Here is an 18,826-nt window from a genome sequence, read left to right on the forward strand (position 1 = left end):
CCCTTTCAGGGCCAGACTCTGCCTTCTGTACACAAATGCTCTTCTATTGATTTCCGATGTTCTCAGGAAGAGTAGGAAAGCACAGTTTGTACCTTAGTCCCCTTCAGCTTCTGTTTTAGTTGGAACTTTCAGTGGTGGGTGCCTGCATCTCCATGTTACCATGCTCCTAGCCCACATAGCCAACCTCCCTCTCCTCCTTGATGCCCTTGCAGGCGACCTGGGTGCACATTCACCTTCAAGAACAAGTGTGACATTGAGAAGCACAAGAGCTACCACATCAAAGATGATGCCTATGCCAAGGACGGCTTCAAGAAGTTCTACAAGTATGAGGAATGCAAGTATGAAGGCTGTGTCTACAGCAAGGCCACCAACCACTTCCACTGCATAAGGGCAGGTTGTGGCTTCACCTTCACCTCCACCAGCCAGATGACCTCCCATAAACGCAAACACGAGCGACGGCACATCCGGAGCTCAGGAGTGCTGGGCCTGCCCACCTCTCTCTTGGGGTCCAAGGATAATGAGCAAGAGGAGTCCAGTAATGATGACCTTATTGACTTCTCCGCTATGAGCTCGAAGAACTCCAGCCTGAGTGCCTCCCCCACCAGTCAACAGTCTTCCGTTTCTCTCATAGTCCCAGCTACACCCACGTCTGCTGCTGAGCTGGCTTCCTCGCAGGCCAGCAAGTCTGCCAACAGCATGACACCAGCCACCAAGATCTCGGGCCTGCTCTCCCAGGCTCTGCCCAGCAATATACCCCTGGCCCTGGCCCTCTCCAACTCAGCACTTCCTGGAACACCTGGATCCTTCTTCCCCATCATCCCCAGCCGGGTCTCTGCACCGCTTTCTGCCAGCTCAACTAATCTGATGACCGCTGGTTCTTCTGGCACCAATCCGACATCATCTGCTCCTACAGATTCCTCATCCCAGGCCATTTCAGGATCTGGTGACCCTGCAGCTACTTCTTCTCCAGCCCCAGCAGCATCTATAATGGAAAGGATCTCTGCTAGCAAGGGATTAATCTCTCCTATGATGGCCAGGCTGGCAGCAGCTGCACTCAAACCATCTGTGGCCCTTGAAGCAGGTGAGTTACCCTCATGGGTTGTGCTAGTGGTGGGAGGAAGAGCAGGGCCTGCTGGCCTGGAGAGGAGTCAGTGGGACCTCCCTCCATGGGACTGGAGGTGGGGAGGAGGTGGTAAAGGAACATAAATGGGAGAATAAATTTTGTTGCGTCCAGTTAACCCTTGAAGAGGGCAGTCTTCACAAGGTTTCCATGGAGACCGGCTATGCCCACGTGGCCGGAACAGAGGCAGGAAACGCAGCTTTGCCCACAAATGGAGTAGGCTCCTACCAGATCCAAAGGAAGAGTGTTTCATGTATTTTTACCTAGTTTGCTGTAGACTGAAAAGAGAGAGGCACTGTATTAAAAATGGAAGTGAAGAAAAAGCTTGGTCAATACTTGCAAGCTATACTGCAGCCTAAGCTCTCTTCTGCAGATGGTATCGAGTTTTGGCTGGGCCTAGTGGTGTTGATCCTGTAGCTCATTGCCAGTTCTTTTTCTGCTCTGGGGGGCTGGTTTTGTGCTCCAGCTCTTGTCCCCGCTGTGGTTCAGTGATAGTGTTGGTACAGTCCACAAACGGGCCCATCCTCCTGCTCCAGGCACAGGACAGGAGTGCTGTCAGGGTCCCCTTCTCCCCCAGATCACAAAGTGATCTGATTAAAGAGGGAGGGGAACTTTCACATACTTTTAAAATTATTATTTGAAAAATTGTTTCCTAAAGCAGAGAAAGGTCATTGAGGGAACTATTTTCCTTTATTTTTTAATAAAATGCCACTTGCTGTCTGAGAAGCAGCTCGCCGTCAGCTGTACTGCCGGAGGGTAAATTAATATTTCAGTCACTTGGGGATTGTGGAAAAAAGCTCTGCAGACATGTTCCTGTCAGCAACTTTTTTTCCCTCCCTTTTTCTTTGCTGTTCTGCCTAATTTTTTTCTTTAATTTGTTCTCCTGTTTGCCCGACTTCACTCTTTTTTCCTTTCCTTTCATTTGAATTTTTATTTCACGGGCTCAGCACTAAACCTTCCCCCCCCAAAAGCAAGAATTCCCCCTTTTTGCGGGGCCAGCGTGGTGGCGGTGGCAAGAGGTCGTGCGGTTCGAACCAGGCCCGTTGGCTGTCACCTTCAATAGCCCCGGCGGGGCAGATGCTCCTGCTGGGCAGGCGCAGTCCGGGCCATCGCTGTCGCTACGGCAACGCTGGGATTGGGGACGAGGAAGGGGGCTTGACTAGCAGTCGAAAGCTGCCACATTGCCTCAGCATTAACAGAGTCTTTAATAAACGCTTAAGAGGCAGCCCCGCAAATGAGTTATGACAGTTTGTGCAGAGAATCAGGTCTCCCCCACGCTCCTTCCGCCCTTCTCCTTTAAAGGGCCCACAGCCTGGACAACTTTGACATAATTTTGCAATAATTATCACTTGAAAAATTTCCACGCTGGAGTGGACGTCAGAACCCATCATGTCAGCTTGGCAATAAACGCTGACCAACAATCCCAGCACTTCCCTCCCCCCACACTTTTTCTTTGCTTTTTCCATTTATGCACTGGTGATAGCTATTTAACTTACTTATTTGCCATTGTAACCTCATTTTAGACCTACATTTTTCTTTTTTTGTTTTTTTCTCATTTAATTTCAATGTCTTTCTCAAGCAGGGAATGGACAACCAGCCGCTCCTGGACGGTTCCATCCAGTTCAGGTGAAGCAGGAGCCTGCGGAGGCCATGGGATCGTCATCTGCCACCAGCCAGGACTCCCTGCAGGAGCACAGCCTGGACCTGAGCGTCAAGGATCACGGGTGAGAGAAGCACACTTGGGTCTTCCCAGCAAGAAGTTCCTGTATCTGTAATACGAGAGAACACAACATATTGATGACAGGCAGTTTCACAGGGGCTGAGCTGGACGCCCCCAAACTGGAGGCAGGGAGGCTCTCACTGCTCCTCCTCAAGTGTGTGTTCTCCAGATTTTTTGGGGCTCATATGCACCTACTGACTCTTTGCCAAGAGCCTCACTTTCTGTGCTCTGCTCTAGAACAAGCCACTGGGAAAGCTCTCTTTCACTTAGATATTCCTGACGTTGTCATCAGGAGCTGATCAAAGCTGCTCCAGTGCCACACGTCACCACACATCACTGATGTCATAGGGCATTGAACCAGGTCTAAGAGAGGCACCTTCCCGAGGAATTGGACACACAAAACAACTGGGTGTCGGGCTGACTGTGGTCTTGGTCCGGCACATGCTCACTTATAGTTATGGTGATGAACCTTTGCACCCGTGAGATGTGAATGCACCTCTCTCAAAGCGTGTGTCCCACTTGTCCAGAATCTCCACTAAGAATAGGAGTGTTGGGGGATTGTTGTGTGTGGAAAAACCTGCAGAGAAACTGATACTGGGGATAAGCGAGCCTGCTCCACTTTGACCTTTTTATACATTCCTTGCTGTACTTTGTTTAAATGAGCCTCAGTTTGGGACCCCAGCATTTGTAGTCAGCTACAGCTGTCACGGATGTATATGAAATACCGAGGCTGCTGTTCAGCACACTTAGCTGTGGCCGTCAGGACTGTTGCGTGGTTTTCTCCTCTGCTGCCGAGGGGACCTGTGTCCCTGCCAGAGGGTTCTTCTGTCAGCATCCCCCTGGTTCTGTGGCATATTTTTGAAAAGTTCTAACAGGATGACAGAGTAAAACAGGGTGGGTTGTGAGTCGGGTAATCAAAGAGTGTGATGGTGTGGACCATCACTGGAGGAATAGATCTGGACTTTTTAATAGCTGAAAGAACTAAATTCTGGAAACTCAGGACCTTCTTTCTCTCCATCTTGGCTATCACAAGGAAGAGTTTGGCCTGCCCAGGGGAGGGTGGGCATCATTCTCTTCCTCTGGATGTAGCAGGTGAGGAGTGAGGCAGCTTGAAGGGAGAAGGATTAATCTCGCTGCTCACAGTCCCTGTGCACATCTTAACTAAACCCTGTTGGTTTGTGTGTTCCAGTAATGAATCAAATGGCCACACAGTCTCAGCAAATTCATCTCTTTTATCCTCGCTTATGAATAAGGTAAGAGCCATCCATCAAACGCCTTTCATTCCCCCCACCAAGAGAAATTAAAGCTGCGATGGCGGGGAGGGGGGGGAAGAGATGCGTTTGTTTTTTAATGTTTTGCCTCTAATAAGATGAGTTTGTACCATTTAAATTTTGAGACCATTTTTCATCGGGTATAATTTCAGAGCCACTGCTTACGAATTAATTTAATGAACTGGCTGAAGAAATATATTGCAGCCTCTGACACCTTTTTTTTTATCCTTCCTAGACAGAGGAGGGCTCCCAAAGATGTTGTGGGGTTTTTTTCTCTCCATTTTTATTTCCAGAACCTGGCAACTTCTCTCTCTCTCTCTTTTTACAGTTACTCATTTCGTTTATTTACTTAAAAACATTTCACTGGGGGAGGGGGAGGAGAATAATTTGTTTTTATGAAAGAGAAGAAGAAAAAAATTAGAAGTTTTGAGCCAAAATCATCAATTTCTGTCTTTCTGGTGTGAGTAATGGTGTCCAATAGAGCCCCCTTTACCATGTTCTAGAATATTTATTTTGGATAATACACGGTTTCTTTTTCCTTACTTTCTCCTTAAATTATACATCATCTCAAATATATATTTCCCTTTTACATGATAAATTCTACTGTACCAAGATTAATTTTGCTGTTGTATACAACTGCAGCAGAGCTCAGGGCAGCCTTTGAGCCATGCTTTAGTATTCTGCTGTGATAGGTTTTACAGGCATAACTGTTGCCGTCCCCTCGGCTCTGGGCGTTACATGCACCAAGGCCATAGAACCCTCAAGAGGGCAAAGCGACTTTGCCTGATAATCTCTCGCTTTCTTTCTCTCTTATTTCATGACTCTTTTTTTCTCTGCGGTGTTTAATTTCTGTGTTTATACCACTCTTCTCCATTGTCTCTCTGTTATACTGGGGTTTTAAATGTTCCCTTTTAGACTTAATTTCTTATTCGTTCCTACATATTGTCCCTTTAGTGATTCCAAACATGTAGCTTTTACTCTAGTGAGTAAGTCTATTTAGTAAGTCTGTGTCTGGGGTCCTGAGTCATTCTGAAGGCCCCCGCTCAGAGAAATGCTGTTTCAGTAGATACTTCACTTGAAAATCTCCAGAATATGAGATTTAGGCATATGCTTAGAAATAAACATTTGTTTGTGTGCAGCCCTGCATAAGATTCATTGTGTTGTGCAAAATAAGTGTAGTACAAGATACGGGTCCTTCAGGTTTGTTTCTTTTTTAAAGAAGGAATGGGATTAACTGATGACATAAACCAGCAAAGAACAGAGCCCGCTGATTGGAAGGAGCCTGTTCCAAGACCAGGGATTGCAGAATCAGGCTCGGGGTGCCCAGAACACATCGCGCTTGTTTCTTCCTCTGTTTGTGGAGGAATCCTTCATGATTTGTCTAGCAAAAAGAACCCTTTACAGAAATGGAATGCCCAACAAATACCAGTGCAAAGAGACGACCTGAATTTCTGACTCCAGCCGTAAAGAGCTGCAGTCTCCACATAGCAGCAGGGGCTTTACCTTCAGGGGCATTAAGAGAGCCTCAAATATCCAGGGCTCCTGTAGCGTAGTGCAGTTTATTTGGGGGGGCTGTCAGGCTTAATTAACTGATATTTATAAAGGGCTTCAAGATCCTCAAGTGGGTGGAGTTTATAATGCAAGTATTGGGCCCAATCCTGCATGTTATTCATGCTGTGAATTTCACTGCTGTTACTGGAGGTAACTGAGAGCACAACAAAGCAAGAAGTGATCTGGGAAATAGTGTATTTATTCTAAAAGAAGATGTTTTCCCTAAGCACTCTTGAGTAATTTCTTTTTTCTGTCCTGCATGTCATGCACCTGGACCTCTAGACTGTCTCCATGTAGAATCTATTTGAAGCCTTTCACACAGGCAGTTCTTTTAGTCCAGGGATGTGTAGGAAATGTCCATTTAGCAGAGAAAGTGACATCATTTCTTTCTTGAAGTTAGTAAGAATTTTCCAGGAGCTTAAGTGGAGCCAGAATTTTTCCCCCCTTGAATAAGATTTCCCTCCTTCCACCACACTTTGGGGTAGCTGGGTGGAGGATGCAGAAGAGTGAGTGTTACTGAGTTTTGCTGATGCAGCCTCTGCAGACTTCTTGTCTTCTCTCTTAATCTTTGAAGACGCAGCTTTGCTTGGGACAGTCCTGAGGGCACCCGGACTGGCAGTGTCCACAGCTGCGTCCTGGGCTTCATGCAGCGTCTGTCTTCTTGTTCCAGATGTCCAAGTCCAGCGCCGGCCTTGGCAACCTGCTGAATGTTAAGACAGAAGGAGACGGCAGCCAGGCTGGGGCTGGGGAGCCGACACAGCACTTGGGCAAGGCAGTGAAGGCGCTGGTCCAGGAGAAGCTCTCTGAGCCATGGAAGATGTACCTGCGCAGGTAAGGAGAGCACGGAACCGGGAATAGAGGAAAATTATTTCATTTGCAAAGTGCCTGGCTCATTAGTTCACACTTGAATGCAGATTTCTCTTGAATTTAAAGGCTTAATTCTGTGATAGACTGATCACTTTTTGGAGGGCATGTAGTCCTCAGTCCTGGCTGGCTGCAGTAGGTGTTAATGTCCTATATCTGTCCACATAGAATTATTTTGCAAAGGGATCTTGAAAGGCCACGTATGAGCACAGATCTTCACATAGTACTGTTACCCTAGACTTTGTCTTAGTCTCCTCTTTATGTCCCCGATCTGCAAGTCCAGGGCTTTTGTAGCACTGAGAAGACCTGTTGGACCAGGTTGAGTTATTATGCACAGGTCACAAAAGCCTTAAAGTGCTTGCTGTGGCATTTCCTCTGATCATAGGAATAGGCCACTGAAACAAAATAAGGAGTACAAGGGATATGGGAACTGGGATGGTTTCTGCTGTTTTGTTGTAGACAAGGAGGCTTGAAAGGAAAATGGAACAGGTACAGAACTCACCCACACACACACGCACATACATGCCCAGACAGACACACGCTCCGAGCGTACAGATACACCCAGGCAGACACACATGGTTTGTGCGCTGACAGGTAGTTGCCTACAAATGCCTGTGGACACTTTGTAAATCAGAGACTTCCATGGAGAAGAGTAGAAGGTCTTTGGTCCATCTGCCTCTGGCCAGGGTAAGATCCTTCCCTGCGGTCTATTTGCATTTTGTCCAGCCTAGTTTTAATTATGCCAAGCAGTGTGGCTGTTTGCTTGTCTCTGGGAGCATTATTCTACCACCTAATATGTTTCACTGTCATGATTTTTTTCATGGTATGCTGCCTGAACTTCCCTTTTTGTAATTTTGTTCCACTTCTCCTGGTTATATCCTCTTGAACCACAGCAGATAATTCCTCTCCACAACGGGCGTTCCCCCCCTTCAGATAGTCACAGCCTTTTAGCACACCGTTTAACCAAGCTTATTTACTTCTTTTAATCTGACTTTGTAAATGAGTCCCTTCAACCTGCTGATCGTGTTGTTGTGTCGTTCCTGCTGTTCCCCGAGCGGGTGCAGAACTGGGCTGTGTCACCACCCCAGACACCAGCAGCTTCCTGCCCCCATAGTGCAGCTCTCAGTTGTGGTACCTTGTTTGCATCTATACTGCAGAATGTATACGTATCATGTTTACCATCCCCTGTTACACGGGATTGCTTTTAATGTTGCTCTCATGAGTCCCCTATGTATAAAAATACCCCCCACCCCCTAGGTGTATGAGCAGTGAGTTTCCAAATACGACTCTCGTACTCTGAACCGTCTCCCTTGTCTTGCAAGGCCTCTCTGTGTTATTTTTCTCCTCCTCGCTGGTGTTGCCAACTCCTCCCAGTTTAGTATCTTCTGTGAATTTCATTAACGCGCTGTTTACTCCTTCTCCTAGATTACTAATGAAGATGTTAAATAAGCTCAGACCTAACCAAAGTCATCCTTGCAGCACTCACAAGACGACCTCCTCCCAGCTCAATATGTTGCTGTTTGTCATTAGCCTTTGTTTACGGTCCTTCAGCCAGTTTTCAATCCATGAGGTAGCATTCACATCCAGGCCAATTTGAATTAATTCTAAGCATATGTGAGACTGCATCAAAATGCTTTACTAAAATCCAAATGTATTGCGTCCCTTCATCCACTAATTTTGTAATTCTATCAAAAAAAGCAATTAAATTTGTCTGGCAAGATTTATTCTTTATAATCCTGATGCTGTTTATTGCTCATGGATCCTTTATCCTCTAGATGTTTAATGATTTTCTCCTCCCTCTTAATATTTGTTCCATTACTTTACTAGCAGGAGAAGTTAAGACTAGAGGTATGATAATTGCCAAAGATCACTTGTCTTTTTTTCCCTAAAAGAATCAGTACCTAGATTTTAATTTTTTTTTTTTTTTCCAATTTCCTAGAACCTCCCTCTTCTCTGTGGCTTCAAACCCAGCAAATAGTCACGCAATCAGTTTGTGAGTTAATTTCTGTTGCGCTTCAGGACATCATGCAGCCTGGCTGATGTGTGCATATTTATATTTTCCAACCAGTTCCTTTATTTGCTCTCCAGAAGGTCTTTATCCCTAATTGTCCTTTTTGTCTTCAGCTTCCCTATCCAAGGCAAATTCTATAAGGCAGCCATTTTTTAAACATCACATCCCATTTTTATGAGAGCTGCTTTCTAAGTGCAATACCCTTTGTCCCTGGTAAAACAGCCCCTTCAGCTTGTACTAAATTGGTTTCTTACCTCTTACCACACCTTCACTTTCCTCTGTCTGCTCCCTGCAAGCCGTCACTGGCTGCATGTTCTGTACCCACTGACCTTCTTCTCCAGTACGAGATTGTTTGCTTCGAATAGTGAGGAGGTCCCTCCTGGGACCACACAGGCTGCTGTTTGTTTCTTGCTTTCCTGCTCATCAGAGCAATTGTAGTTTGTTGTATCTTAATTATGCAAGATTCCCCTGTTAAGTTTCAGATCCTTCCTGCCAGTGATTTTTCCTTGATTCCCTGTGATTCTGGGAGTTTCCTGAAATCACATGTGCTACTCTTAATAAGTCTGGCTCAGCAGTGAAACCATGCTTAGATCTTTTTGCCCTCTTGACCATTTCCTCCGAGATGACAGGAGGCATATCCTAGATGATGGGTTTTGCATTGCAGTATTGTTCCTTCTGTACTTCATGGACTGTGCTTTTCACTAGTTACACATACAAGGCTGTAATTGCTATCTAGGCAACACTTTGTCTCTCCCACCTGTGTGATACCCTGTTGTTTCAAGGCAAGGGGAGGGCAGATTCTGGATTTCCATTCCCTTGAACCACAGTTGGTTTTTCCCTTTTGCTGCTCCCAGTAAATTCAAACAGAAAAAAAGAAGCAAACCAACCTGTAATATTTGGTCTGGATTTCCCTTAATTTACTAACCTTTGGTCGTTCCTCAGAGCTTTGGCTTTTACATACACACTCAAGAACACGAATGATTTTCATCTTTTGTTTCAGAGTAGTTCTGTATTTTGCTCTCACTAAAAGTGAACGGGAGTTTCTCAGTCAAGTTCTATTGGAGTGAAATCAGGTTCTTGTTCTGCATGTTCAGATCTATATAACAGGCAATAACTAACAATGCCAGCAGCGTTGTTTGTGCTACAGGGACAGTGACATTAGTAAACAGAATGGTAGTAGGGTTGAAAAGCAAGGGAAATAGGTCTGTTCCAACACCCCTTGTCTTTTGGGGCCTTCCCTAAGCTGCCTGCTTGTCTGCTTTGGCCAGGTTTGGTACCAAGGATTTCTGCGATGCACAGTGCGACTTCCTTCACAAGGTGCATTTCCATTGTGTGGTGGAGGAATGCGGTGCCCTCTTCAGCACCCTGGATGGAGCCATCAAACACGCCAAGTGAGTACCGGCTGCAGCACACACGCTGCAGGACGAGAGACGCGTTGCTCAATAACCCTGTTCCGGAGCAGGAACGTGGGCAGTCCTGAGGGCAGCAGCGTGGGCACCCACAGGCTTCCTGGGCACACGCGCTCAGCCAGAATTTGTGCAGAATGCTGTCCTCTTTAGTAATTATCACAACAAACGTGTTCAACTTGTGAACAAGGTGTTTCTCACAGTGTTGTCAAGGCTAAGAATTGGACATTTGTGTGTTGCCATAGTCCAGCTGACAGATAACGTGTTCAAGGGGGCACATATTTCTCACAGCACACAAATACATCATACAAAGAAATAAGAAAATACATGAGAGGATCCTGTAAACCCAGCTGTTGTCACTGGATATGGACTTTTTATGGACTAGACAGCTCTCCATCACTGCAGTCATGACAAATCTCTTTTAACAAGACTTCCCTAGCACTTAGATGTATCGTTTTGTTTAAGAGGTTCACATCATGTGGACAAGGATCTGGAAGTGAAGCAGTCAGACTGTCCAGCCCAACAGCGATCTCCTCCTTCCCTTGCCATTTCTCAGCATTCTGGAAAGCAGCAGACAGCCCAATGTTTGGTAGCCAGAACTGCATGACAGAGGTTGTAAAGCATCCTCAGAACTCCAGATGACTCCTGGGTGGAGATATTTAAGATGCACTCCTACTGTTATAGTGAGGGGACTAGCAAAGGAAGGGTGGGATACTGGAAATTTTCGCTGTTGCAGATTTCTATAGAGCATAATCTGCAGTTCAAAACTGCGCCAAGCTCCTTTTAAAGGCAATGGAAGGTTTGCCCAAGTAAAGAATGAACATGGCCTTCAGCAGCTGGCCGCAGGACTGGCCATGAAGGGGTTTAAAGAGAAGGAGGCATTGCAGATTTTAAGATGGAAAGACGTGTTAGGACAGTTGGTCTCTGGCATTGGGTAGTGCCTTGTGGTTCACTCCTACAAACTACTGGCTTCTGACAACAGCCATGGGAAGCTGCCCTCCTGGGCATATCAACCTTACCGACTGCAGTGATTCTTGCATCTCCCTGATGTCAACTTGTTATTGCACCTTTCTGTCTCCACCCCTCTTAATTAATTCCCTTCTCTTTGCAGACAGGAGGCCCCTAAATCTTTCTACAACATTTGCAGAGCCCCTTTTAGGATTTAACCTCAGCTAATTTGTTTGCAGACTCCTGCCAGATTCTTGTTGATGTTTAATCAACTTATGTGCGACGGTCAAGAATTTATGTCCTAATTACAGTGTCTTTTTTCAGTTTTCACTTCCGAACTGAGGGTGGAACTGTGAAAAGTAACTCTGAGTCTCCCTTCTCAACTGCTACTGAGAATAAGGCTTCACTGGCCCCTTCATCGCCATCTGCTACTTCTGTCACCATGGCAAGCGCTCCTGCTCTGGACGTGCCCGCTCCGAGCCCGGCCGCCGTGCCCTCTGCCCCCACACTGCTCGCCTGGAAGCAGTTGGCTTCAACCATACCCCAGATGCCTCAGATCCCAGCATCAGTGCCTAACCTGGCAACTTCACCCCTGGCAACGACTTCCCTGGAGAACGCCAAGCCTCAGGTCAAACCTGGATTTCTCCAGTTCCAGGAGAAGTAAGTCGTAGATGCTGCTTGTCTTTTGTCCTCTCCAGCCTTGCAATCCCCTCTTTAGTGCTTTTCAGAGCTGTAGTACTACATCTGTATTCACCCACCGAGAGGCCTTCTGTCTAGAAAGTACTCTGGGCTTTACCTCACAGAAAATTTACTTCAGTCTAGAAAATACCTTCAGTTATCCTAGGAAAACAGACAGGATTTTCAGGTATATCTGGGAGCACTTTTAGGTATGAGTTTAGAGGAGAAATAAACTTGCTGACTTATCACTGAATCCTCTTTTTATACCTCATGAGAGGTGTACAGAAATACATGTCTCTGCGGTATTTTTGAGGCTGAAGGCTACAGAGGTAGGATAGCATCTCTAAAGTCTTCAGCGTGACACCTGACCAGCCCATGTCCAGATCTTGCTGCAAGTCTGGACTTATCACTGGACAAAAAATGGGGCACTTGGGTGCTCAGTCACGCAGAGTACACAGAACTAAGAGTAGATGTTTATAGATTGCTGAAAAGGAAGCTTGCTGGATTTCTCCCGGATTTGTCCCCGGTAAGCTCTGTGGCCGTCTCCTAGAATGTCATCTCTAACTCAGTACAATACAGCTTCATTATTTTTTTTTCAGTGAAGAAGACTGGGGGTCAGGTAGTGGAGAGAGGGCACAAGTGCTTGGACTCTGCTAGATCTCGAGAGAGCTTTAAATGGGAAGTGTGGCCCCCAAAGACTACAGAACCCACCATGCATTGCTGTATTTTCAGCATCTTAATCAAGAAAGTGCACTAGCTTGGTGGAATTGCAGTAGTGGTGCCAGCAGCAGTGTTACTAAAGAGGAAGGTGGCTGTGGGAAATCTGTAGGCCATGTTTGGAACAGAGGCTTCAGCTGGGCTCCCCTTGAAGTAAATTTTGGCAGAGAAACAAATGTGTGAAATGAGTGAAGGTGATGATTGGGTTTTGGATGTGTTCCAGCGATCCCTGCCTGGCAACGGACTGCAAGTACGCCAACAAATTCCACTTCCACTGTCTCTTTGGGAACTGCAAGTATGTGTGCAAAACCTCTGGCAAAGCAGAATCCCACTGCCTGGACCACATCAACCCCAACAATAATTTGGTGAATGTGCGAGACCAGTTTGCTTACTATTCGCTGCAGTGTCTCTGTCCAAACCAGGTAAGAGCAATTCCAGAGCCGTGTTGTAGCCTGAGTGTGTGTGGGGGAGAAGAAGATGGGAAAGAGCAAGCAGACTACTCGCTAGGAAGTGAGGCTGTTTCATTCCTGGTTTAACTACAGAACCATGGAAGGGTCATAATTAGTGGTCTAGCAAAATGGTTGATTTCCATCAAATTTCAAATTGCACTGTTTCTTTGATACGGGTGGAGTGGAAAATGCAACTAGAATGATTGAATACCAGGGAAAGCCAGGAGTTAGGTTTGGGATATTTCAACACAGAATAGTGCAATACAGAATATACACAGAAACACAAACTACACAACAGGGAACAAGGTTGCATTGCAGCTTGTGGAAAATAAATGCGATCTAGAGTATCAGTTCAGGCCTCTCTCGTGTCTCAGAGGGGCAGCATTAGTAGCAGGCAGACAAGAGTGTGTTTGTTTTAGATATGCTTAAAACAACCTCTTTTCTCCTCTATAGCACTGTGAATTCAGGATGCGAGGGCATTACCACTGTCTTCGTCCTGGCTGCTACTTTGTGACTAACATCACCACCAAGCTGCCCTGGCACGTCAAAAAACACGAGAAGGCAGAGAGAAGGGCAGCCAACGGCTTCAAGTATTTCACCAAGCGAGAGGAGTGTGGCAGACTAGGTGAGTTTTGTTCTCTTTCCCCCATCACCTCATATGGTCTGTCCCGTGTCCAGATAAGAATACCATGAATTAGAGCCTGCGAGTTAAGCTTAAAATGTATTTGGGCATTAGATCCCTAAACGAGAAATATAACAAAACAGCAGTTCCTGATCTGCCCAAATTGCAGCATGTTTTCCAAAACAGACACAAGTTAAATGGATATAAACTGTAATATAGAGGATTATATATCTATATCTGTCTGGAGATATAGCTTCCCCTTTGTTTTTGCTTTTTATCTAATTGTGAAGGCCTTTTTTGTCTATTTGATTGGGTTTTGTACTTTTTAGTCTTTTGGGCCTAATGCTTCTCTTGGGTGGAGTTCAAGGGTTCAGTAGTTACTGAATCTAAGTGCTTCTAGTGTAAAGCTGGTAAAACAAACGTACAACAGAAAACTGAATGCGTTCCCAGGGAGGTTTCTAGAACAGACCTGAAAGCCAGGGCTCTGAACCGGGGGGAATCCCTAAAGGCAGCTCCAGCAGCGCTCTGTCCTGAGCTGCCTGGGGTTCACTCAACCCCCCTAGTTGTGCCTTGGCTCAACAGTGTCACAGACACAGCCTTCCCTGTCGCTCCTGTTGGAAAAAGGCTGAAACAAAACAGGGTTCACAATAACAGTCCCGCGTGCTGTTCTCCCACATTGCAGGGAAACAGCCACAATCACCACAACCAAACTTTTTAGCTTTCAAGAATTTGTACCAAATGGCAGCTTGTTTGTGGTAACCAGGGTAATGAGTGCAAACACGCCACAGCCAGTACTTACCTTAGGCTCATTTACACATGTCAGCAGATGCAGCAGTTGCTGTTATTTACTCAACTTTAGGTGTTTCAGGTGATAGCAGGGGCTAGACAAAGCAGGACAGTGATACATGACACCCAGCCTCCAAGGGTGCCCGGCAACAGGCGAGCCTTCACCTGCCCGCTGCTGATACGGTTTCAGTCCCGCCAGCACTGTTTGTTCTGCAGCCCAGCGCTGGGGGGGGCACAGGGGGTGGGGCTGTGGGGAGCGCGGTACCTCAACAAACACACTTGGCACGTACATAAAACACGATCTGGGAGCTAAAGATGGGCTGGGCTGGGCTGTTCAGGAGCTGCTTGGCAGCGAGGTATCGACAGGCTGGGCGTGTGTCAGCACTGTTTATTTTTGGGAGTGATGGGGTACATGCATTCAGCAGTATGTACATATGCCTATAGCTTGGGCTTGCCGAGCAGTATTGAGCCAGGACGCTGCATTTGCCTGCGTAGATACAGGCGGCATGATGGGCTGGTGTGTTTGGGCTGGATGTGTTTAGGCAGGTGTGTATCGTTATACCGACATGTAATTGCATGTCTGCTTCTCTGTATATCTCTGTGCTTTCTACATTGTGTGTATACATATATACATATATATATATATGTATATATGCATACACACACACATACAGATATATATATAGAGAGAGAGAGCAGGTGCAGAAAGCACTGGCTTACTTTAAGGGTTGTGACTGTTTCTGAACACACACACACACACACACACACACACACACACACACACTATAGATTTTATGTGTATGTTTGTGTGTGTATAAATACATGCACACGTATGGGTGGGGAAGGAGAGAGAGATGAAAAATATGTACATTTGTAAGTAAAGGTGGATGGGTACAGGTGATTAGATAGATAACAAATAAAACTGAGCTTGTCTGTAGGTCTGTACCTCTCTGTGTATTCAGGTATGGCCAAGGGATGATGGAGAAGAGACAGAACCTGATGCTCAGAGCTGTGTTTTAACTGCAACAAGCCATTATTTATCAGCCATAGAATGTAGCTGTTCAGGATTGTCTGTTACTGAGGTACACAGACTCCCAGAATCCATGGCACTGTCCACGAGGAGCAAATGTGTCAAGTGCCGTATGCCAGAACCCATATAAATTGCTTGTTGTTCAGTAGCTGCCCCTGTTACAGAACAAATGTGGCGTGGCAGTAAACACCTCCTGGCTCATTTCTATCTGACCAGAGAGCATACGCTGTCCAGAGCCAGAGCTTTTGAGAGACTGCTTTTCTGAGAGCACAAAACAGCAAACAAAAAACTTTTCATTTTTAATCTGATTATTAGTGTGTATTTTCAATTTTAACTTCTGTGATAGCATTAAGTGTCTTGGTTTTGTTCTCTTTGTAAAGGAAAAGGTGCTAGCTAAGACTGGAGAGCGTTAGGCACTACTATATGTAATGGTAATATTCCTTTATAACAAAATGAAGAGGGATGGGACTAGTCTGCTGCTCATGCTCACTTCTTAAATCATTGTACACTGTAATCTGTAATATACAATGGTTTTGTGTCTGTAGGTTGCAAATACAACCAGGTGAACAGCCACTTCCACTGCATTCGAGAGGGCTGCCAGTTCTCCTTCCTGCTCAAGCACCAAATGACATCCCACGCCAGAAAGCACATGAGAAGGATGCTGGGGAAGAACTTTGATCGTGTTCCCACTCAGGTGACTCACTGGTTATTTAAGCTGTAGATCCCACGTAGTGTTGGTCCCTTGGGTTTCTCACTGCAGAACTGCTATAGTGCCAAGACACTTGTACCCAAACACACCTCAGGATATGTGTCTGCATTGGGGGTGCAACTGGGATGGGTTCACCCAGGCTTCACCTGGTTGGACTTTAACAACATGAGGTAAAATGATGAAGCATAGACATCAAAGCATTACTTAGTATGAAAAGTTTTTCCTTGTGATTTATGGAGAAAAAAAATTGAGAAGGATATTGTTAAAATACTCATATTTACAACTTGTGTGCCCTCCCTGCTCGATATACACCGATTGGCTTGTTAAAATTAAAGTGCTTAGGATGTGGAAGAATTGAACATGCTAGTTAAAGCAAACATTTCCTGTTGCACATAAAGAATTATTTGCTGCTTCTATCTAGGATGGGAGAAATACCACTCTCAATTTCTCTTCCCTTATTGATCTGAAGTTAGTTTGGGGCACTCCTTGGCCTCTCTCAGGAAGCAGCAGAGCAAGGCAGTTCCTTCTTTTCTGACACATAACTGAGAGCACCTGGCAGGTTAGGTTTGTGTTTCATGAACAAATTGAAGAGTTTCCGCTGCAGCCCTGAGCTCAGAATTGCGGCCATCCTGCAGCCTCCTGCTTGTTCTTGTTCCTTAGTTGCTATAACGTCCATTGACTTGGTAGATGAAACAAGCCAGCTTTATTTAAGGACCTTCACTGAGGAAGTAATGCCAAGATTAACACCTCCTGGTTTTGAATGCATCAGAATCCACACACCGGGATACTGGTGCCAAGATTAACACTCCTGGCCTCTGAGCGCATCACAATCCACATACCAGGATACGTGTGCCAGGTTTAGTGCCCTGAGCTCCCAGTGAAGAAAGACTCACACTTGTAGCCCCGGTGCCATGGGTTGCACTCAGGAGCATGTTCCAGCCGTCCCTCATGAGCTGTGGCAGATAGAAATAAATGTGCAGACAGATGGTTTTGGTCTTGGCATCTTGCTTTTGGTGTGAAAGTCCCCGTTCTGTTTTCTTGCTGCAGGTTATTGGCCACACTCCAAGAAATGAAAATCTCCCCCAGGTTGGCAGCATGGCACCCAGCCCAGCCTCTTCAGGAACCCCAGCGTCCTTTCAGGGACCCCCAAGCATGATGGACACGGAAACGGATGAGTACATGGACTACACTGGCTGTAGCCCTGGGGGTATCTCCTCCGAATCTTCCAACATGGACCGCAGCTGCTCCAGCACTCCAGTGGGCAACGAAAGTACATCAGCAGGTAAGAGGCAAGGGGGGTGTGAAATGGATCATCGGTTGCCTGCTCTTTTGGGAGATACACACATGGGGAGAGGCCAAAGGACAACTGCACCTTAAAATGTAAACTGTACCAGCTTCACAATAGTGCCTCGTACTAACCTGGCTCTCTCCATCCTTTGTGAGAGGAGATCCATCAAAATGTGCACCTCAAGCAGCTATGAACTAAAAACGTATCTTTTATTTCCCCTGAAGAGAAACTTTTATTCTGTGTCTTGAAGTTGGATATATTTTAATAATAGATTTAAAAAACCCAAAAAGTTGTGGGCCTGTTCTGTACTTGGCATTTCCCCTGATATCCTTTTGTATTTCCTTGTGCAGCATCTAAGTCAGACACTTTCCTATACTGTTGAGGTACAGAAAAGGCTGTACAATATTTATTTGTAAGCAGATATTATATACGCAGGGGGAAAAAACCAACACCCTACCACATCTTCAGAAATCAACACACGAGCAGCTCACTGGGCTCCCTTCCTCGTGCAAAAACTCTTGTTCCTTTGTGCAGTGTTGCACAGAGGACACCTCCATCATCCCCTCTTTTTGGAAGTGAGTTTCTGCCGTTGTTTCCTGTTTGCCAGGATAATGTGTAGCGATTTCCCACCCCCACCCCCACCCCCGTATTACAGAGTTACCTTTTCAGTAATCAGGTATCTTTTATGAATTCTCTTATCTTCTAGTGGTGATCCAGGGATCTCTGAGCTGTCCTTCCAGGGTTAAGTGTAACATTCTAGATAGGCTGCCTCATTGAGTTTAATTTTGTACACATTTTCCTACTTTTCTTGCCCACACCAGTTAGAAGAAGATTATCATAAGGCACATCTAACCATATGTTACATGAACATCAACATTAAAGCTCCTCCCGAGAGTTCTGGTGGACGGTGGTCCTGGCACTCTCTCCTTTGTCATTAGGCCATGGGGCCCAAGTCATTTCCTAGGAAATGCCCCCTGCCACCCAGGTAGTGAGCAACTCCACCCCCCCAAAACACAAGACCACCCTCCCAGCAATGAGCTGCTACAAGCTGGCACTACATAGATAAATAAGGACCAAAGCAGCAGGAATTTGTGTGGCAGCCTGTGGCACTTCCCCTGTGCCACTAGAGCCGCCTTCCCTTCCACAGACACCCTCCTCTTCCTGATGCTGTCAGTTCCTCACCTTCTGTTTCTTCTCTGTTATAGTTCTGTTTCATACATTTGTGACTGTATTTTCCATTTTCACCATATTGCTTCTGCTCTTGGGTTCTCATTTCAGTTCTTTTGTTTTGTTTTTGTTGTTTTGTTTTGTTTTCCTTTTTTTTTTCTGCTTTTTTTCTTTCCACATTCTCCAGGCTGCCTGGTTCCTTCTACTGCTGCTGCCGATGATGGAACCCACAATGCACCACAACCTCAGCCACCATCTCTGCCTCCATCTTTCTCACAAGCCCTGCTTAAGTCTCCCCTCCCCACCCTCCCCTATCTCTTCTCTCCATCTTGTCTCTCATACTCTCTGCTCAGTGCCACTCTTGGATCCAGCAGGGGCATTGTCATGCCTGCCGCCAGCACCGCTGGGTTTTCGCCCATCATTGCCACTCCAGCTCCAGTAAAAAGTGACGTTCCCTTAGTTCAGGACGCAGCAGGTAACACTTTGCTT

The 18,826-nt window shown here is 46.0% G+C and overlaps 1 protein-coding gene across 11 annotated transcripts in view; it reads left to right on the forward strand.

Moving 5' to 3' along the window:
• CASZ1 (castor zinc finger 1) overlaps nt 1-18,826 on the forward strand; it is a gene marked incomplete at its 3' end in the record, with an annotated part of 150,419 nt that overhangs the window by 125,178 nt on the left and 6,415 nt on the right. For 4 of the 11 annotated variants that reach the window (XM_082070013.1, XM_082070010.1, XM_082070005.1 and 1 more), the window contains 12 exons: nt 213-1,081; nt 2,700-2,844; nt 4,030-4,093; nt 6,333-6,493; nt 8,466-8,519; nt 9,806-9,928; nt 11,216-11,551; nt 12,510-12,708; nt 13,189-13,360; nt 15,719-15,867; nt 16,930-17,164; nt 18,525-18,812. In XM_082070013.1, coding sequence (XP_081926139.1) covers nt 213-1,081; nt 2,700-2,844; nt 4,030-4,093; nt 6,333-6,493; nt 8,466-8,519; nt 9,806-9,928; nt 11,216-11,551; nt 12,510-12,708; nt 13,189-13,360; nt 15,719-15,867; nt 16,930-17,164; nt 18,525-18,812 — 2,795 coding nt within the window. Of the gene's footprint in view, nt 1-212; nt 1,082-2,699; nt 2,845-4,029; nt 4,094-6,332; nt 6,494-8,465; nt 8,520-9,805; nt 9,929-11,215; nt 11,556-12,509; nt 12,709-13,188; nt 13,361-15,718; nt 15,868-16,929; nt 17,165-18,524; nt 18,813-18,826 lie in introns of those variants that run through there. The other 7 variants (XM_082070008.1, XM_082070014.1, XM_082070011.1 and 4 more) reach the window with 7 other exon arrangements.

Source organism: Streptopelia decaocto (genome assembly GCF_964273445.1).
Source record: "Streptopelia decaocto genome assembly, chromosome: 20".
Classification (NCBI taxonomy): domain Eukaryota; kingdom Metazoa; phylum Chordata; class Aves; order Columbiformes; family Columbidae; genus Streptopelia; species Streptopelia decaocto.